This window comes from Sciurus vulgaris, assembly GCF_902686455.1.
Source record: "Sciurus vulgaris genome assembly, chromosome: 11".
NCBI lineage: Eukaryota > Metazoa > Chordata > Mammalia > Rodentia > Sciuridae > Sciurus > Sciurus vulgaris.
Window position 1 is genome coordinate 3,537,865 of NC_136472.1, and position 20,626 is coordinate 3,558,490.

At 63.5% G+C, this 20,626-nt stretch overlaps 1 protein-coding gene and 1 long non-coding RNA gene across 4 annotated transcripts in view; one reads left to right on the forward strand and one right to left on the reverse strand.

The window, feature by feature from the left end:
- The window catches only part of KCNQ1 (potassium voltage-gated channel subfamily Q member 1), a 321,727-nt gene that overhangs the window by 100,425 nt on the left and 200,676 nt on the right, over window positions 1-20,626 (forward strand). For both annotated transcript variants that reach the window (XM_079104939.1, XM_079104940.1), the window contains exons 3-8: window positions 9,388-9,514; window positions 9,993-10,071; window positions 10,557-10,653; window positions 11,446-11,586; window positions 18,172-18,282; window positions 19,675-19,770. In XM_079104939.1, the coding sequence (XP_078961065.1) occupies window positions 9,388-9,514; window positions 9,993-10,071; window positions 10,557-10,653; window positions 11,446-11,586; window positions 18,172-18,282; window positions 19,675-19,770 (651 nt within the window). The remainder of the gene's footprint in view (window positions 1-9,387; window positions 9,515-9,992; window positions 10,072-10,556; window positions 10,654-11,445; window positions 11,587-18,171; window positions 18,283-19,674; window positions 19,771-20,626) is intronic.
- LOC306640619 overlaps window positions 1-20,626 on the reverse strand; it is a 98,731-nt gene that overhangs the window by 3,994 nt on the left and 74,111 nt on the right. For both annotated transcript variants that reach the window (XR_013757828.1, XR_013757829.1), the window contains exon 2: window positions 10,478-10,684. This is a non-coding gene — a long non-coding RNA (uncharacterized lncRNA). The remainder of the gene's footprint in view (window positions 1-10,477; window positions 10,685-20,626) is intronic.

The following is a 20,626-nucleotide window of genomic DNA, read 5'->3' on the forward strand; positions in this document are numbered from 1 at the left end:
GGAAGGACATTATTATCAACAGTGAAGCCCAGATATGACCAGCATGGATGATAGACAGCACCACTTATGGGGGGACCAAGCCATAAATGTCAAGGCAACTAACAGCATAAGCCACGTGAAACCAAACCACTGTGGAAGGAGAAGCAGGTCGAGCGAGCGTGGTCACACGGGAGATCTCAACGTCCCTCTTGGAGAACGATTGTCGCAGGTGCAAAGTAAGGACAGAGGCCTGATGCTGGGATCCAAGCACTCTCCTGCTCTAATAGTAAACTGGAAACCGGTTCTGTGATCCAGCCGTGGGGCCCACACTCATGACTCTAGCCCCTCCGAAGAGCCACTGGGGCTCCGTTCACCAGCTCACAGCCCAGCTGGGCTTGGGCAGCCTGCCCCTGCCCTGCGCGGCTCCCGTGGGTGGGAAGCTCCCTCCTGAGGGCTCCCGTGGGTGGGAAGCTCCCTCCTGAGGTGCTGGGCAGGGCTGGCACGAAGTCCCTCTTCCTGGGGCCGTTCTGCAGCTGCCAGGCTCAGAGCTCTGTTCCAGAACCAAGCGTTCCAAGGACAGAGTGCCAGGAGACTGTCCCCCACATCCTTGGCGGCCACCTCCTGGTCCCGAGGCCCAGGTTCTGGGGAGGAGTGGCGAAGAGTGTCAGGACGTGTTTTCAAACCAGATCTCTTTCTGGATCCTAATAATGGAGATGTTTTGTTTCCTTTTGAAACAATTTGTTAAGTTGTTTAAAAACCTTGATACATCTCAAAACACTGAGATTATTTTTTAACTTTTTTTTTTTTTAAACACTGAAATTTAACTGAACAAATTCTCTGATCAAAATCCAGAAAAAGTGGAAGGGAACCACCACTTGACTTAAGATCATCTTACTACAGTGACACAGCCACATCGATGTTCATAGCAGCTCAGTTCACCACAGCTAAACCGCAGAACCAACGTGGATGCCCTTCAATAAATGGATAAAGGTGGTACATATATACAATGGAATATTACTCAGCTTTAAAGAAGAATGAAATTATGCCATTTGCTAAGTGAAATAAGCCAAACCCCCAAAAACAGAGACTGAATGTTTTCTCTGATTTGTGGAAGCTAATTCACAGTAAGGTGGAGGTGGAGAAGAACAGAGTTCCTTTACACTAGGTAGAGGGGAGCAAGGGAGGGAAGGGGTGTGGAGGCAGGAATGATAGCAGAGTGAAGCAGACATCCTCACCTCACGTACCTGGGTGACTGCAGGACGGATGGGATCCCGCAACATGTACAATCAGAAAGATGGGAGATGACCCTCCATTTATGTAAGACCTATCGAAATGGATGTGCATTCTCCTGTCACAGACAACAAATTAAAGAAGTTAAAAAACCCGATACAATTATAAATAACTTGTTAGACTATTGAAGAAAAAAGCCAACTGACATGTCCTGTGGTTGGACAGAGGTGTCCTAGACAACCACAGATGGGCATGCAGCGGACGTGGGGAGGCGGCTATGCCCTGGGCCAGGCAGGTTGGGGCGCCTGGCCCCTGCCCCACGCTGGGCTCCGTGCTGTGGGCAGCTCCAGAGGACGCGCCTCCCTCATCAAACAGCACCGTGAGGTGCGCACCCCGGGTCACACGAGCCCCTCGCCAGCCTCCTGTGGCCCACCCTCTGCCGGCCGGGGCTCGACTGGTTTTGCCGGGTGTGGAGGTCACACAGTCTCTGCTGCCGGTCCAGTTCTGAGCAGGGCTCACGTGGACTGGCCTGGGGGTTCTTCTCGGCACCATCTGCCTCCCCCTCCCCATCAGGTGTGCCTGGTGGCTGAGCCACGTCTACCTCCTGACCTCGAGAACACCAGGCGGAGAAGGGGGGCCCTCTCCTCCCCACAGGGGTGGGCAGCCTTTATTGAGGAGGCTGGGCCCAGCAGCCTGGGGTCCTGGGAAGGACTTGGCCCAGCAATGTGCCGGGCCCACGGGTGTGGTCCGAGCCTTGTCTTGCCCTCATCCCTCTCTGCCCAGAGATGCCCCCACACTGTGCACACAGCGGGCCGCCCCAGCTGCCTCCTGCTCAGACCCGTCTGCGGTGCATGAATGTGACATGTTAAGGGTTTGTAGTTGCTCCCAGAACTACAGACGGGGAGGATGGAGCACAGCTCGAGCTGGCCACAGGCGGTTTCCTCGGGGCATCCCTTGGGCAGCAAAACTACCCTGTCGCTCTCCAGGGCTGTCTTCTGGCTGGGACCTCCAAGCTCTGCTGGGATGGCCTCTTGGCCTGGAGGGTGTAGTGACATCTTTGGACACAGCTCCCACTCGGCCAGACGGAGAGACAGGGAGACCTGGAGCCAGCATCCCTGGGGCTGCATGGGTGTGGAACATGAGGCAGGGACACATCTAGCCCTACAGGGCTGCCCATGGCTTTGGCCTCACATGCTCCATGACAGCCGCAGTGGACATGGGCCTTGTGCCACCTGCCGAAGTGGAGCCGGGAGAGGGCCAGACGACAGCTGTCACACACTCGCAACCCGGCCACCCGGTGCATGGGAACACCCGTCCCCATGGTGACCAAGCAAGCCTTGTGGCCTCTCCTGCTCAGTATGGAGAATGGCCGCCTGGACAGCTGGCAGGTGGGGCTGGTTCTCGGGGAAGAGTGGCTCTGTGCTGCCCAGGGTCACCCCGAGATCTGGACTGCCCTAATGGGTGGGGCTGCAGAGCAGCTGCTGATCCATGGCTGGGGGTGTCCAGGGCCCACTCTTCAGGGAGGCCCACGGTGGGGCTTGTTGTCCCCTTCTCCCAGAAGGGGTCCAGCCTCCACCACTGTCTTGCAGACTCCTGCAGGTACTCGAGTGGCCAACCAGGTCAGCGGCTGGCTCCCTGGGGGTGCTGTGCTGCTTCTCAGGGGTCTCTTCCTTGCCCTGCTGGGATCCCCAGGGCAGCAGGGCCTGTATGCCCTGCCTTCCAAGAAAGCTGGTCTGTTTCAGGCTACCCGGGTGCCCAGGGCCTCAGGCAGGATGTGGAGGCTGACCCTCCGTGCTGTGGGCTGCAGGTTCGGTCAGTGGGGCCCAGAGGAAGTGCTGAGCCACAGGAGATTCCTCGGGCCTGGCTCCAGGCCGCGCTCACGACCAGAGGGCACTTGACAGGAAGATGCAGGGTCTTTCTCCCTAGGGTCTTAGCTGTCCCACTGCACTGTCCCTGCTGTCCTCTGCCGCCTGCTCAGAGTCCAGACAGGAGGGCCGTGGCACCTGCCCCAGGCCAGGGCTGGTCGGCAGGAGGTGGGGGAAGTGGGGGAGGTGCTCCCCAGGGTGGGTGGTGAGCATGGCTGGAGGGCTCCAGCTGTGCCCAGCACATGTCACCCGGGGGCCCACCAGCTCTCCACATAGGCTGGCGGCTGGGAGCAGCTGGCCACAGGCAGGCCCCGGGACAAAGGGCGCTTTGAGCAGCCTGCATGCCTGCATCGCGCCCTGGCCAGCTGACCCTCCCAGGGACGCCGAGGCTGGCTCCGCTGTGGCTTACAGGGCCCACATGGAGTTGGAACAGCTGGCTCCAAAGCCCGCTGGCTGGTCCCTGCCGCGGGAACCACTACCTCCCCATATTGAAGCCCTGGCTTAGGAGGGTAACACCCTGACCCCTGGACCCCAGAGCACACCTGGCCGGTGCCAGGAGCTCCAGTACAGGGTCTCCCAGGCCTGCTTCCCTGAGTCTTCCCTGTTTGGCCTCCACAGGGCCTCCAGGAAGGCTAGCCGTGCCTTCTCTTGCTCGACCCTGGCTCTGTGAGCCTTCCTGCCCTGATCGCAGCCCCTCCACAAAGCTCGGGCCTTAATACTCAGTAGTTCATCTTCTAGCCTTGTTTAAAATTAATATTTAATTACAACAACATTACGGTGGCATCAGATACTAAAACAGCTGTGGCGAGCACCCATGGTGAGCTTCCTTCATTGTCCCTCGCGGAGGGGCCGGAGCATGGCCAACCTGGGCCGGCCCCCCTGCAGGCCACCTCACTGCCGTCTGCGTGCCAGCAGCCTGCAGGACTCTCCTTGCACGTCTAGACCCAGAGCTGGCAGGCAGGGCTGCAGAGCACCCCAGTCCTGGGAAAACGCCCCAGCGATGCGATCCTGCAGCTGATAATAGACAAACCCAGACAGTGGCCGTGGCAACCTTCATCCTGCAGGGGGTCCAGATGACCGTACGGTGCTGACTTTCCCCACTGGGCACTAAGGAGATGAGGCTTAGATAAGCCCTGCTTCCCCAACCCTTCCTGGGCCCTGGGACCTGGGCACTGTGGCTCGCACTGCCGCTGGCCCCTCACGCCCCGGGCCCCGCTGCCGCCTTGGTGACTCGGCTCTGTCCCTCCTCCCCTCGCCCACTGGCACCCCTCCCTGTGTCCGTCAGGTGATTTCTATACCCTGAGTGGAGGGCCCGGGGAAGGTGACTGCCTTCCTGTGTCCCTGTCACCAGTGTCTCCAGGTGCCATTCACTTGTCTTAGAAGGTGCCTGAGGATGCTTATCTGCACCACCATCTCCTGGCTGTGTGTTCTCGGTGTCCCCTCCTGTCAGCAGTGAGAGGACATGACCTGGGCACGTGGTGCTCATTGCTGAGCCCCGGCCATCCCGCCAGAGGCTAAGAACAGCTATGTGGGACTCTCTGGGGCCACAGTCCAGGCATGGCAGACTGTGGTCACTGGCAGCCTGGATGCCCACAGGACACCCAACCCAAGAGAGCTGCCAGGCCACAGAGCCGCACAAACCTGGGTCTGACTCCAGAGGGCTCCTGTCACCCACAGGGGACCCCAGCGTCTGCTTCTGTTTAAACTGTAACAAGGTCCACATGACACGGTCCCATCTTGACCGTGGTCGGGAACATGGTCCAGGGTGCAGGCACATTCCCCCTGGTGCAGCCAGAATGTCCTCGTCTTCCCAGACTGGGACTCTGCCGCCGAGCACTGCCAGCCCTCCAGGCCCTGCTCCCTCCTGCCTGGTGACAGGGGTCTCGTGACTAGGCACATACTGCTCGTCCTCCACGCTGTGCCCCCTGCCCGAGCAGTGTCCCCAGGGCGAATCCCTGTCCTGTCCTGCATCTGCGTGTCCTTCTGCTCCCCTTTGGGTCAATGGGGCGTGGCTGTGGCCACACCAACAGCTCCTCAACCGCGCTTTCTATTCTTCTGGGTGTATACCCAGAAGTGGGATTCTCAGTTGACCAAAAAAACAAAGAACGGAGAACTTTCTAGAGCAGTTCTGAATGGCAGCAGAAGCGAGCAGATGCCAAGTCCACCTGTCCGTGTCCCCACCTGGCAGCCCGACACTCCTTCTGGGGTGGCCACGCTGGCTGCAGGTGGGCACCCCTCAGGGTGTTTCTGCCTGCCGTTCCCGGTGCTGGCGACACTGAGCATCCTCCAGTGAGCCGTGGCCGCCTGTGGATCTCCACAGAACGGTCAGGTCCTTGGCTGTTTTAGATTTGAGTTGTTGGTTGTGTTTTCTCATCGAAGCCGCACAATGCCTCCTGGAGGCAGCTTTCAACAGCCACATGCAGGAAGCGGCAAGGGGCCTGGAGTGTGGGTCCACACTCGTGGGCTCACGGGGTCTTGTTGGGTGGGGGACCCCGAGCCAACTGTATTCAGACCTGGTCAGAGGAGCCCACAGCTGAGCATGGAGGGTCAGTGCCAGGAGATCTGCTGGCCTCCGTGCCCTTGCTCCAGGGGCACCTGGGGCCTGGAGGGCTCTGCTGGGGCTTGTGGCCTGGCTCCCTTCTCCGGCCCTGCAGGAAGGAGGGCGCTGGGGTCCTGGGGCCACAGTGCCTGCAGCTCCTAGGGCCCTCAGCCCTCATCCCAGCCCAGCCTGGACTCCCTGTGTTTCCCAGTGTCACTTGATGACTTGCCAGGGTGGCTGCTGTTGACTCTAGTGTCTCTGGGTCACCACTCCCTCCCAGGCTGCCTCCTCTTATATCTGGGTTTCTGTTGCTGGAGACCACCAGCCACTGGCCTGTCCCCCTTCTCCCCGGTCTGCTCCCAGACCCCCGCACCCCTAGGTCGTATCTGTGGTGGGGACTGACCTCACCCCCCAAGGCCCACTTCCAACCCTGAGGATGACCACACTCCATCCCACCTGGTGGACCCTGCATGGGCCACAGGCCTCACCTTGCTTGCCAGGCAGGTGACCCCGAAGCCCCCAGCAGGGCTTTTCTCCCTGGAGAACAGGCACAGCAGGCCCTACTGCAGGGGCAGGAGTGGAAAGCCAAGGCTCTCTTGTCGGTGTGCAGACGTGTCCCAGGAGGCACACGCGCTCTGGTCTGAGTGACAGCGGCCAGGGTGAGGGGCGTCTGCTGTCCTTTATTCTGACTGTGGTCTCACCAGAGACCCTGGCTCCTAGCCCAAGGACGGCCTCCTCATCTGTGGGACAGCACTCGGGTGGTGCTCCTTGCCCTGGGCCCAGCACCTTGACTCTGGTCTTGCAGGTGGCACCTGGGTCTCCCTGAGAGGCCCTCTGGGAGGGCTGAGAAGCTGGGCACCCTCAGGGGAGGCCTCTAGGGCTGCTCTTACCAGTGGTGTGCTGGGGGTGGTTCTGCAGGTGTGGTGGGTGGGCCGCCCAGAGGTGTTGGGGACCAGGTGGCCTGAGAAGGGCAGGGACTGGAGGGTGGAAGGCAGGCACAGTGAAGTGGGGAGGGCATCCCACATGCAGAACTCAGGACCTAGGGCCCCTGGAGTGCACAGGGTGCCCAGGGCGAGTGGGGAGGCTTGAGGCGGGGACAAGGCCAAGACACACCCGGGTGGCAGCCTGCAGACTGGCCCTAGAGGACAGTGGGGAGGTGTGGGAGAAGGCCAGACAGCAGTTTCCTGGGACAGACCTGGGATCTGAGTGCAGCCTCATGGCCGTGCTGTGGCCTGAGCTGCAGGAGAGCCTCGGGCCCACCCCTCCCAGAGCAGAGCATACCCAGGCTGGAGCATGGCTGGGGTCACTACGCTCTGACGGCTGCCCTGGGCTGACCTCCCCTAGCTGGCCTTGGCCCAGGGCCAGCCCGTCTGCCTAGGTCATTGTGGAGATCACAGGATCTCTCAGCAGACGTGGTTCTGGCGGTCTCTGGCCTTGGACGGGCTATCTTCCTCAGCCCCTTCTCAGCTGGCGGCAGGGCTGCACCGAATTTGGCCCTAGCAAGGGGGCCCTCCTGGGTGGTGGCAGGCTGGCTCCTGCACCCTTCCCCAAGCCAGCGGGGACTGGGGTCTGGGTCATTCCCCCACTCCTGCCCCCGGCCCCTCCAGAGGGGTGGCCTGCTCTCCAGAGCCACCCAAAAGCCATCACTTCAAGGTGAACCCTAGCACTTCAGTCTGCTTAGGATGCTGAGGGAGGTGTTTAAATATAAAGACGTGCTTCAATACGAGGAAACCCTACCATGCGGCCAGTCAGCTGGCAGGCTGGGCCCGCAGCTGGCTGGAGGCCCGTGGCCTGTGGGGTGCTTTTGCTTCCTACCAGGGCCACCAGTGGTCAGGGAAGCCATCTCCCATGAAGTCACAGCCACCGGGAGCTTGGTGCTGTGTTGGACGAAGACACTGCACCACACCCAGGTCCCCACAGAGCCAGGTTCTCCCTCGCTGGGCCACGTCCCTGCTGCTGGGCTCCCCTGTGCTGGTCCACCAGCCCCTTCCTCCCCCACTTACTCAGCAGATGTGCGTAGAGTGCTGACCAGGGCAGGCTCTGCTCCCGGGCCTGGACAGGGGACAGACCTACCCAGGTGGGCTCAGCATCGCTCCGCCAAAGCCCCAGTTCCCAGGAGCTGAGGGCAGTTGGGACCACAGCCCTGGGGGAAGCCACCAAGCCTGTGGGTGCCAGCACCCCCTGCTCTCCACTGGGCCACCCCCTCCTGCATGCGTATCCCCAAGATTCCACATCACACCCCAAATACTTTTTTGCAAGAGGAAGGTGCTAAACTTTTCAAAATCGTCTCCCGTTGTCCACTGAGCTTGCCCCAAACACAGGCGGGATGGTGTGAATGTGACTCTGTCCTGATTAATGGCACTTGGGAGCCAGCAATGGCAGCGTCCAGCCACTTTCCTCAGGGACTCCCTGGCAGGCCAGTGGTGTGAGGCAGAGCAGCCAGGCTCACCCAGTCGCGGCAGAAGTCCCTCCTGTGCTGGGCTCCCAGGGAGGCCAGGCAGGGCGCCAGCTGGGAGCAGGCCTGGGAGCAAAGTGCACTGGCTTTGTGGCTTTGTGCGCTCCCCTTCTCCACGCGGGGCCTGGGAGCTGGGTGTACCGTCCAGGTGGCCACATGCCTGCACTGGTCATGCCACGTGCACACTGGCATTCAGCCCTCACGTCACCCAGCGGTGCTGCCTCTGTCCACCGTACAGCTGGGACGTGAGGCCCGGGGCCTGCTGGGCTTGTGGGAGGGGAGGGCAGCTAGCAGGCATCAGGGACCCCAGAGTGGGATGCCCAGGGCTGCCTGCTGGTCCCAGTCTGAGGGTCAGTCCTGAGCAGCCAGCGGGGAACAAGGGAGGGGGCCCCTCACTTCCAACACCCTGGTTCCTGTGACAGTGGCCTGGTGGTGGGAACCTGGCAGCTCTCAGGCTGCGAGCTGCCACCAGCCACTTGGGGCGAGCCAGCCGGGGCCTTCCCCTCCGGAGGCTGTGCAGGCGACAGGTCCCCAGGCTGCACCTAGAGGTGACATGCTGGGGCTGTGAGGAGGGGCAGCGGGGTGGGGGCTCTGAGAGCTGGGCAGCCTCAGCATCACCTCTGGGGTCCTGTCTGGCATGGGACCCCCGACAGCCCGACATCCTCCGCCCTGGTTGCGTGCCTTCTTCATCCGTCTGCCTCTGCACTCATCCACCCTGCACCACTCCTCCACACCTGTCATCCGCCCAGCCACCATGACCCAGGGGTTGGCCTGTGTCCTGAGCTTGCCCGCCCACTGCCCAGAGCACCCAACTTCAGAGCTCATGGGGCCGTACCGGCCCCTGCTCCCAGCCCCACCCTGGGCCCTGCGTGCAGGCCCAGTGAAGGCCACGAGAGGCGGCTGCTGCAACCCTGGTGTGGCAGTAGGTGAGCTGAGAGGGGACAGTCCCACAAGGGCAGATGCGCTCCACCCCCACTCGGGATGCAGGCCTGGTTCTGGGGCATCCGTGGCTTAAATTAGTCCTGACTGCAGAACACAGGCCCAAGCCACGGCGTGGCCAGGTGAGGGCGCCTGGCACAGAGCTGCCCCAGCCCTGGCTCAGCAGGGCCTGGTCTGAAGACCAGCAGCTCTGCTGGGGCCCACTGTTGTGGCCCTGGGCTCAGACCTTTGGTTCCTCCAGGTGGGTGTCCTGCAGACAGGGGCGAGGCCTGCTCAGGGTGTCCTCTGGGGAAGACCCTGGTGTGGGAACCCGCTCGCTGGCCAGTCTGCAGGGCCAGTCTGTGCCGCGAGCCCACCTGCCCCCTCCCCGCCCTCTGCAGGAGATCGTGCTGGTGGTATTCTTTGGGACAGAGTATGTGGTGCGCCTCTGGTCTGCAGGCTGCCGCAGCAAGTACGTGGGCCTGTGGGGCCGGCTGCGCTTCGCCCGCAAGCCCATTTCCATCATTGGTGAGTCACGCCCCCCACAGACACTTCCCCCAGAAGGGACCCCAATCACAACTACCCCAGCGTCCTCCAAGGACTGAGCCCCCCAGCTACCCTGCCTGCCTGCGACAGGCAGCACACCACGGCCAGCTGGGTGGCCACCCCGCCTGGAGCAGTACCACACTAGGCTGCTCGTGAGGTCTGGCCTTTCAGGGCTTCCCGGAGCCCTCCTGGGCGTGGCGTGGTGGTGCTGTGGTCACCTGCGGTGGCCTGACATCCGGGCCTGAGGCTCTGTCTGCTCTGGCCCCTGCAGGCCTCATCGCGGGCCTAACTCTGGCAGGGCCAGGGGTCCAGTCGGGCCCCCAACTCCAGCAGGCCCACCTGGGTCAGTCCTGGTCCCAATCACCAGGCTGCGTCCTGCCTGAGCGGCGAGCCCTCCCCCAGGAGCGGGTGGGCGGCAGGCCCCACGGCTGCCAGGTCACACGGGGCTGCTCTCCCACAGACCTCATCGTGGTGGTCGCCTCCATGGTGGTCCTCTGCGTGGGCTCCAAGGGGCAGGTGTTCGCCACGTCCGCCATCAGGTACACAAGCCCCGCCCTCCCTGCGGCTCCCTGCCCACTGCTCTGCCACCCCGCGTCCCTCCTCCTCGGCAGGGTGGTCTCACCCCTGCCCACGGAGCAGGCAGGGTGCGGGGGCAGCCCGGGGTCAGAGTTCCGAGGCCTCAGGCAGCCTCGGGTTCAAGGCCCACACCAGTGCTTCTAGCTTCTGGGACTTGGGTGTAGCCTGACCACCTGCCGCTCATCCGCAAACCGGGGTGACCCTAGGCCTCCCCCAGAAGCAGTCTGGGGACCAGAGGAATCCGGAGCTGTGCAACTGACCCCAGCCCTGACCCTGTGGTGGGTCAACAGACAAAGCCGGCTCTGGAGGGCTGTGCTGGGGCGGGGATCTGCATGGAGGTGACAGGTCCCAAACGAAGTGCAAGCCCACCTTTCTCATCTTCTGCCCACCATCCAGGGCAGGCGCTGGGACAGCTGTCGTCCTCTCAGCCCTGATCTTCTCCCTCCAGGGGTATCCGCTTCCTCCAGATCCTCAGAATGCTGCATGTGGATCGCCAGGGAGGCACCTGGAGGCTCCTGGGCTCCGTGGTCTTCATCCACCGCCAGGTGGGTGGTCCAAGTGGGATGCGGGGACAGGCTGCGGACAAGATGGAGGCAGCAGAACGGTCACTAGGGTGGTCTAACTCAAACACAAGATGTGGCCTACTTGGGTGAGGTGCAGGGTCTCGGCCCTGGGCCCCAGTCAAGCAACCCAGGGCCGGGTTACATGGACAAGGCCCAGCGTGGTCCCCAGCCCAAGCCCTGCTGGGGCATTCCACCCACACCCAAGGCCTGCCAGGCCAATGCGAGGCGAATGCCACCTTCCTTCAAGCTGGGACCAGGGACTGTTAGGTAGATGAAAGACAGGAAAGCAAGATGAGAAAAGCACTTGTCTGTGAGGCTCAGAAGCCTGAAGCCAGGCAATTCATCGCGAGCAGCCTAATGACAGGGCAGCTCTGGATCCAGCACCCTTTCCCAGGGCCCATCCCGACTGGCCGAGGCTGCGCCTGCCCAGGCTCTGAGGGACATGGGGTGCCCCTCACCTCGCAGAGGTTCCACCCTGTTGTGGGCAGTCGCTGGTCGGCAGAGGCTGCACTAGTCAGTCCATGGCAGCCGCGTGAGCCAGCTTGCTCCCAGGTGGCAGGCCCCTGGGCCACCGTCTGAGAGCCGGGAACCAGGGAGCCTCATCCCTGAGTGGGGACCACACAGAGTCCTTGTGGCATGGCCTGGCATTCTGGAACTTGCTGCCAAGGCAGAGCCTCGCTGCCTTTTATGTCGGCCAGAAGCATTTTCACCGAAGGCTCCTGGCCCGGGGATCCCAGGAGCCGTGGGCTGACACTGTCCCTGTGGCTGGCCTAGGAGCTGATAACCACCCTCTACATCGGCTTCCTGGGCCTCATCTTCTCCTCCTACTTCGTGTACCTGGCTGAAAAGGACGCAGTGAATGAGTCTGGCCGCATCGAGTTCGGCAGCTACGCAGATGCCCTGTGGTGGGGGGTGGTAAGTCGGGGCCTTGGGGACCGGGGTGTCCTGGGCAGAGGCGGCACGGGACGTGGGGCCCCGTTGGCAGGGCTCCTCCTCTGCATGTTCAGAACGTGCTGTCCCCAGGTTGGTTCTTGAGGCCAGCGGTGCAGGGCCCAGGCCTTCGGGGTGATCACAAACTTGTGTTTTGAACAGTCTGAGGGGTCCGACTGGCCAAGGCACTTGGGAGGGTGATCTGGGCCACCAGTGTCCCTCCAGGAGTGGGTGGCTGCATTGTGGACTGGCTCCAGGGCTGCTTCTGCAGGGACATGGTTTCCAAGGGCAGCAGAGGCTTGGGGCAGGAGCGCAGCTGGGGTCCTAACTCCATCCACCTCCACCCCAGGGCCCCGAGGTCCAGGAGGTGCTGTCCCACCTGGGCAGGCTGGGAGGAGGTGCAGAGCCTGGGACTGACCCCATGTCCACTGTTCTCGGGCCAGAGCTCAAGCTGTGGCTGCTGAGCTCAGGCGTGCCTGGCCAGGGAGAAGGCAGGCTGGTGACAGCCCTGGGCAGAACTGGGCAGCGGAGAGGAGCGGGTACACCCTGCAGAAGTGGGCCACAGCCTTGGGGAGCAGCACAGGCCCTGGGGGCAGAGTGGGGCAGGACCTGTGTCAGCGCAGGCTTGTGTGCCCAGGAGCTGTGTCCAGGAAGGAAGGGCCTTGCTCACAGACTCTTGGGCTCCTGCCTTGCAGTAGAACGGAGGCCACTGGGCTCATGCGGGCTGTGGGCACATGGTTCTGTCTCTCCCATGAGGATGGACACATGGTGGGCCTCCTGACATTAGCCGAGTCAGTGTGTGTTCTAGAAGCTTCCAAGGTGCCAGGCAGCTCAGGGAAGGCCAGGACATGCCGAACATGCTGACACAGCTCCCAGGCTGGGGCAGGCCCAGATTCAGCCTCTGCCGCCCTCCTGGGGCCTGTGTCTCTGAAGGCCCTGGTGTGGCAGGCCTGAGCAGGTCTGGGCGGGCGGGCTCAGCCTCCAGGAAGGGAGGCTGCTGTTGGGGAGGGGGCCTGTCTCCCTGGGGACACGGCAGGCCCATGCGGGGGCAGGAGCATGGAGCAGGCTTCCTGCTAGGCGATGGGCAGTGGAGCGAGTGGGTGACTGCCTGCGGGGAGGCTGGTGAGTGGTGCCCAGCCCTGGCGCTGCCTCGCCTGCCTTCCCAGCCGCCCGCTGGAGCTGCTCCCCAGCCTGGCCCCCGGCCCCCGGCCCGCAGCGGAGCCGGGCTCCCACCCCCACACCTGTGCAAACATCCGCCCGCCGGCCGGGAACACGGCCCCTTTGTGCCCGGCTTGGCACCGGTGCCCCTGCCTGAGCCGTCAGCTGCAGCCTGCGCCTCGGCCACTGTGCACCCTGGCCCAGCCATTGTTCCCGTCAGGCCACGCACCCTGGGCTGCCCAGGCCCCCTGTTGCCCTGCTTGGGGGCAAATGGCTCCATTCACCGAGCGGCTGCCCCTGCAGCTGTCCGCCAGGAGAGGCCCCCGGGCTGGAGTCACGGGTGATGTTCCTGGCACACTGAGGACAGAGAGACGAGCAGCACAGGCCAGGATGGCGGCAGGGGCTTCGCAGCGTGCCAGCGTGTGGCTAGGTCCTGAGCCTGTTTCCGCGCCCTGGCTCCCTCATCCTCCAGGGAGGGCAGCACCTTCTGGAGGCCCCTTCTGGAGCAGGCGAGGCACTGAGCTGGGAGCAGCCTCTCAGAGGCCTGGCGTTTCCAATCTGCGTCTGCTGCAGGCCTGGCCTGGACTCCGCTCCCCGTGGCCCCACAGCCCAGGAAAGACACAAAGCAAGGACCCTAAGATAGGCGTCTGGGCGCAGAGGCCGCCTAAGCAGCGGTATGCCTCCCTCACCCAGTGGACCTTGGAGATGGGGTGCCTCGTGCCCTCCACTCAGCCCAGGAGTGACCCAGAGTTGGTCTGCCTGTCTTGCTGCTCCCGGCTGTGGCGGGTCTGCTTCCTGTGGCTGCCACGCAGAGCCCCACACACTGGGCAGCTTGCACAGCAGAGCCCAGACTGCAGGGTGGCCGCAGCCCCCGGGGCCCCGGCTCCTCCTCGCCTCTCCTGCCGTGGGGGCTTGGGCCCCAGCCCCTCCTGCATCATCTTTGGTGTGTCTCTCCTGTCCTGTGGATTTAGAGCCCATCCACGGGGTCCTCACCCCCGTGCATCTTTGAAGATCCTATTTTCAGATAAGATCATAGTCTGAGGGCCGGGCGGGCATGAGCGGGGAAACGGGATTCAGCCCAAGACGCGGTGTCCAGTTGGCTGTGGGGAGGCTTTCCCCTCACTGGGCCTCAGTTTCCACAGCCGCCAGGCAAGGCAGCATCCCCTCCCTCCCTCCGGGAGGCCTCCTGGGCCCGGAGCGTGGCGCCCGAGCTGGATGGCGCGGTGTCTGGGGAGACTTTCCGACTTTTTTCGATGGCCTTGGAACAGAATGCGTTTGTTTGTGTTGAAGGCTGGGTGCAGGGAGCGGCAGCCTTGCTGACAGCCTCTGTGCAGCGCCCGGGGGTCTCTGAGGACGGTGGCTGCGGGTCCTGCAGACCTGTGTGTCTGAGCTTAGAGTTCCGGGTGGACACGCTGGAACCCCGCCCCTGCGTCTGCCCTGCGCCTTCACCTGGGGTTCTGGGAAGCACCGCCTCCTGGGCCGCGCTGAGTGCTGGCGGAGCAAGCCAGGGCGGCCAGGGCCGGCAGCCTGGGCAAGGCAGGCCCACACCCACGCGGGCCCTCGGGCCCTGGGGGCATCAGGAGCGCCTCGCGTGCCGTGGGGACAGCGTGCAGCCCAAGCCAGGCCAGGGGCTTTGTGCCCTGGGCCCCACGTGGAGCCTCGGGAGCCAGCAGTGAGAGCCCCAGGTCGGCAGGACTCCGGCCAGACAGCCCCTTCCAGACCCCGCCGGGTTTCGTAGGATGAATAGGAGTCCATGATTCAGGCTCATCGTCCTGTACTTGCTGCCCACTGGTCAGTACCTGGGGGTTAACACGTGGGCTCAGCAGGCCCATGAGGATGATGCACAGAATTAACTTCCTCTTGGGAATGGGGTTCAGCTCAGGCCAGTGAGGAAAAGCCCCTGGAAGTCTTATCAGCACAGCCTCCCAGCTACTCTCCAGTCCAAAGAAGACAGACCCAGCATGAGGAAGCACAGGAAGAGGAGGAAGCAGGAAGCAGCCAGGCATGGGTGGCACCCACATGGAGAGGTCGCATCCCATATTCACCAAGTACTGTGTGGCCTTGGGCAGTTCACCCAACCTCTCTGGGCCTGTCTGTGGAATGAGAATAAGATACGGACTGAATTACAGGAACTATCAGAGTTAAATCCATGACACACAGAAAGCCTGGGTACCAGGCGTGCCCTGGGGTATCTGGGCGGCCCCCATTCTCCGTAGGTGACTGTTTCAGAGAAGACAGAATGAAATACTGGCATTGCTGGCTTCCCAGGACAGCCAGGGAGGGCCAGGAGCTGCTGTGCTCCCTGGATGTGGGCAGGAGGAAGGCCAGCATGCCCCTGCTGCTCAGGAGGACAAGGGTGCTTGCTGTCACGGCCTGTCACCAGCATGGTGTGTCTGTGAGCCCGAGCAGGAGGGGCCTGGTGCTGCTGGCAAGGAGCGGCAGTGGCTGAGTCCTGTCTCCCTGGGTTTGCTGGCCCAGGGGACGTGCAGATCTGCCGTTCTGACGGTCGGCCACTGGGGACAAGTCTCAGACACAAGGGCCGTAAAATGGCCCATTCCTGAGCTGCTTGCGTCTGTGAATTCAGGAAAACAAACAGCTCTGCAGGGACAGCAGCTTCCTGGGAAGAGCTGGGACCCTCGTCAAGTGGACGAGGAAGAGGCCGGGCACTGTGCCCACAGGCGAGCCCTCCACAGTGCACCCACCCGCCGGGTCACGGTTCTGCGGTCTTCCTCCTGGCCTTGGCTCCTGCTGGCCGCCCAGCCCGGGGTCCCGTGTGGACCCAGGAAGCGAGGCCTCCAGGGGCCTGAGCAGGCAGCCGTGCGGGCTGCGTCCCAGCCCCTGACCTGCCTGGCGGATGTTGTCTAGCCTTAACTTACACTTTTTAAATAAATCAAAATGTTTTGCTAAAAATACCAATGAGTAATTTAAAGATATTTTAAACAACGCAAGACTGTTATCAGCATGGTGTTCACTAGTGCACAACATCTGGAGCCCCTCAACGCTGTGCCAAGGTGGCAGCGCCTGCCTGCCCGTGTCTGCGTGGCAGCTGCTCTGACTTTCCCAGGACCCCTCACGCTCCCACAGAGAACTGCGTGTAGGGGTTGTACCTGTTGGTACTTAACACACCCAAGGGCAACTTCAATACCTCCATAACGATCAGCCAGTCGGCCCATTATGTTTCTACACGGAACGTGATTTTACGAGAAGTTACTATATTTTCCCCAAACAAAGTAACTGAAGGGAGAAAGTGCATTTCTACCCCTCGCCACGTGGCCAGGCTCTGGAGGATGGCGGACCCTCATGCTGCTGCCCACACACGTAGCATCTGCCTCCTGCCTGGGATGGCGCACAGGTGAGCCTGACAGGTGGCACCTCACCATGTGGGGCTGGCCTGCAGCCTGTGACCCCAAAGACCCCTGGGGTAGGGGAGAAGGACGCAGTGTCCCACCCAAGCCCAGCCCAAGCTGCCCAGCATAGGGACTGGACAGGTCCCAACAGGGCCCGCCACGTCAAGGCTGCTCGCCACCAGCCCACACACCTTGTCTTCTCTGACCCCATGCAGCATGGGGGTGCCCAGGGTCGGGGGGCTTGGCTTTGCCCCTGGGGTGGCTCCTGAAAGTGCCCTCAGAGCAGGGCAGAGCTGAGTAGAGGGGGTGACAGCCCCAGGGAGCCTCTGCCTGGGGCCCTTGCAGGGTTCCGAAGGACCAGGAGGCTGCTGGTCCAGCACTGAGAGCAGCACGTACACTGAAGGGCTGCAGATTCTCTTGGGAGGTCGAGTCAGAGACACAGGAGTCCACTGGCACGCATGCCCCTGGCCTGCAGGGGCCATCCAGGCTGGGCTGGCCCTTCTGGCTGGTTCTGATACCTTGACAAGGACTCGGCAAGCGTCTGGACTGGGCAGACAGGCAAGGCCATTGGTGGCTCAGATGCCCTGCCCTGGACACCCGCAGGGCCCCTGAGCCCCGAAGTCACCCAGGGGCCTGGCTTCTACTTGAGGGCGGCTGGGCCATGCTCAGGGGTGCAAGGGCACACAGGCGAGCTGCGAGTGCACACGCACGGGCGTGCACCGTCTGGTCCGAGGCACGTCGGACACCCGGTGTCCAAGAGTGCCCGAGTGCACAGGGCCAGGGGTCTGTCCAGAGGACCCGTGGGGAACGGCTGCCCGTGCGCTCTCCGGGTGGGAGCGTGTCTGAAGGACGAGGGTGTGGGCAGGCCTCCCCGAGAGCCTGGCCGGGCCAAGCACGCAGCCCAGGCGGGGCCGGGCCCCGGCGCCATCATTACATCACCTCACGTTGCCCAAAGCCACTGGGCACCTGGAGACACCCTGACAGGCTATTGGCACAGCTCAGCCCTGTGTCCCAGCACTCTGCTGCTGGATTCCCCGGGCTTCTGCGTGTCCATGTGCATCCCTGCCCAGCTCTGCACCAGGGGCTCGGGCTGGAGTGGTCACAGCTGGCGCCTGTTGAGTGGCCTCCCTGGCCCCTACACAGGCATCCAGGGAAGGGGGTCGAGTGGGGTTGCTGTAGAGCTCCCGGCTGGGAAAGCCAGCCTGGGTCAGTAGGGCTGGTTGTCTGGGAAAGCCAGCCTGGGTCAGTAGGGCTGGTTGTCTGGGAAAGCCAGCCTGGGTCAGTAGGGCTGGTTGTCACTTGCTCCCGAGGGGTAAGGGCCAACTGTCCCAAGCCTGGGCATGTGCGTGTGTGCCTGCCAGGTGAGCCAGGCCTCAGAGCACCAGGCCACCTCGGCAGGTTCAGGGCCCACTTCCGGAGGGGTCTGGGCAGACTCGGGTGTGACCCTACAGCACGGGCCTACCCTACCCTACGGGCTCCTGTGTCCCTCGGGACGCCACATCCAGCCGCACCAGAGGCCCAGTAGCAGACCTCAGATGCCAGCAGGGCCAGCCTGGGTGGGGTAGCGGCCCTCCTTCTATTGTCCCACCACATGCCCTGGAAGGAGGCTCCCCACTGAGAAGGCTCAAGCCTCGTCCTGTTCTCAGAAAAGAGGAGACATGAGACATCTGGAGGCCTGGGTGGCAGCAGGAAGTGGCGCGTCACCCAGCCTAGCTCTGAGTCTGTCCAGGGCGACGTTGGTGGCCAGGGGCCAGGCTCCTCGGGATAGGGACAGGCAGAGGCCAGGGAAGCCAGGCCTCCTATGGGTGGCCCTGTGGCCATGTGCCCCACACTGGCCACAACAAGCTCCTATGCATCTCTGCTGGGCCGGTGTCCTCCAGGGCCTGGGGACACTGACACCACGCTGCCCTCTTGCCGAGCCGGGTGGTGGCAGAAGGCAACACCATCCCAGGGTCCGGATCTGCTGCTGGTCTCTGTTCATCAGGGTGGTGGGTCAGGGCTGGGCAGAGGATGCTCCCGAGGATCTAGGCCCACCAGCCGCTGACCACTGTGCCCCTGCCTGCAGGTCACAGTCACTACTATTGGCTACGGGGACAAGGTGCCCCAGACCTGGGTCGGGAAGACCATCGCCTCCTGCTTCTCCGTCTTCGCCATCTCCTTCTTCGCGCTCCCGGCGGTAGGTGCCCACTGGGGACAGTGACAGTCCTCACTGCACAGAGCCACTCACACAGGTGGCTCACTCCGAGCTAGGAGGGTATGCCCTTCCAGAAGGTGCTGTCCTCCAGCACCTGCCTCCCTGGGCCTCGGACACAGTCCTCCCCTTCCTGCACCTTCCGGGGTCCCTCATAAAAGGATGGGGTAGCCTGGCACACACAGTGGGATGAGGATGGGCAGGCCCGCCCGGGCTGCCAGGCCCTGCAGAGGCCGAACACATGTGCCCGGTGGAGAGTGGACCTGACTGCAGCCGGGAGGACCGAGCCGCCGGGGAGTGTGGGGACAGTGTGACGGGCACTGGGAGTGTGGACACACACGTGTGCCCCGTGGGTATGCATGAGGGTGCGTGGGCAGGGAGCACTGCGTGTGGAGTGTGTGCACGCGCACGGGCATCCATGTCAACGTGAGCAACGTGTCGCGAGTGTGCATTCTGCTGTGTGTGCTGGTGTACACCGTGTTGTCATTCCGCCCGTTGTATGTGCCAGGGTCAGGCAGGCAGAGGTGCGCCTGGTGAGAGGCTGCTGGGATGGCCCTCTGCGGCCCCTCGGCGTCCTCTGGCACCAGCCAGCATCTCCTGGCCCCAGCCCTGGCCCGTGGAGGGTCCCTGCCTAGGTGTGTGCAGAGGCCCAGGTTACTGGCTCCCCAAATGGGCCCAGGTTGGAAGGGAGTCTTGGGGAGTGGGCTCTGCCCTTGGTCAGCCTGGGCAGGGTCCCCACAGCGCTGAGCAGGCCTGGCCACCAGGGCGGGCGCTCAGAGCCTGCCCTGTCTCCCCAGCACACGGGCCCTGCTGGGCATCCACGTGTCCTCTCCCTCCTTCCCAGGGCATCCTGGGCTCAGGGTCCCCACAGCGCTAAGCAGGCCTGGCCACCAGGGCAGGCGCCCAGAGCCTGCCCTGTCTCCCCAGCACACGGGCCTGCTGGGCACCCACGTGTCCTCTCCCCTCCTTCCCAGGGCATCCTGGGCTCAGGGTCCAGGGCGGGTGCCCAGAGCCTGCCCTGTCTCCCCAGCACACGGGCCTGCTGGGCACCCACGTGTCCTCTCCCTCCCTTCCCAGGGCATCCTGGGCTCAGGGTCCAGGGCGGGCGCCCAGAGCCTGCTGTCTCCCAGCACACGGGCCTGCTGGGCACCCACGTGTCCTCTCCCCTCCTTCCCAGGGCATCCTGGGCTCAGGGTCCAGGGCGGGCGCCCAGAGCCTGCTGTCTCCCAGCACACGGGCCTGCTGGGCACCCACGTGTCCTCTCCCCTCCTTCCCAGGGCATCCTGGGCTCAGGGTCCAGGGCGGGCGCCCAGAGCCTGCTGTCTCCCAGCACACGGGCCTGCTGGGCACCCACGTGTCCTCTCCCCTCCTTCCCAGGGCATCCTGGGCTCAGGGTTCGCCCTCAAAGTGCAGCAGAAGCAGAGGCAGAAGCACTTCAACCGGCAGATCCCGGCTGCAGCGTCACTCATCCAGGTTCGCCCCAGCGCTCCGCGCGCGGCTGCCCGCACAGCCCCATCTGCCCGGGGCCCGTCAGCACACCTGCTCCCAACCCCACGCTAACCTTTGCACGGACCAGCCCAGGGCACAGGGGCCCCACTTGGGAAAGAATGTGCTTTCAGGGTACGGGCGGCCGTGGGGTGCACAGCCTGTCTCCCTGCCCAGCGGCTCCCACGGAGGGCCACGCTGCAGGATGGGGACGAGGGGCCCAGGCATGGCCGTGGTCACTGCAGAATCTAATGTGGTCAGCCTCTGGGTCCCCTCATCTCCCAGCCAGCCTTGGGCTCCCACTCCTCACCCTCTGACCAAGGGAGGCAGTGAGGTGGGCCTCGGGTGGCCATCCCCTGGGAGGACAGGGCCCAGTATCCCTGGGGGCAGGCACTTCCTGGGGAGAGGAAAGAGGGACAGTGCTGAGACAGCAAGGTGTCCTGTGGGCTGCAGAGAGGCAGGGAGGCAGACCTGACAGCAGGAGGGGAGGAAAGTGCCAGAGCTGCGGGGAGAGGCTGGACTGTCAGCCCTGGTTCGCAGCAAAGCACCAGAGAACTGGCCCTTCAAGCACAGGCAGACCCCGTGCCCAGCGTGGAGGCCGTGGTGCCGTATGGGCCCCCGGGCACCCTGAGCTGAGAGTCCCCCAGGGAAGGTCTGGGGGACTGACAGGCCCAGGCTTGCTGAGATGACCCCTGCAGGTCACTGTCTCCTGAGCTCTCTGCCCTGGCAGTCCCTGGGTGAGGGGTGGGCACGGTCAGGGGCCCTGCACAGTCTGGGGCTCCACCTCGTTCCTTTGAAGTCCTTCCAGAACCGGCCATCTGGGCCTGGACCTCAGGCCTGCTGG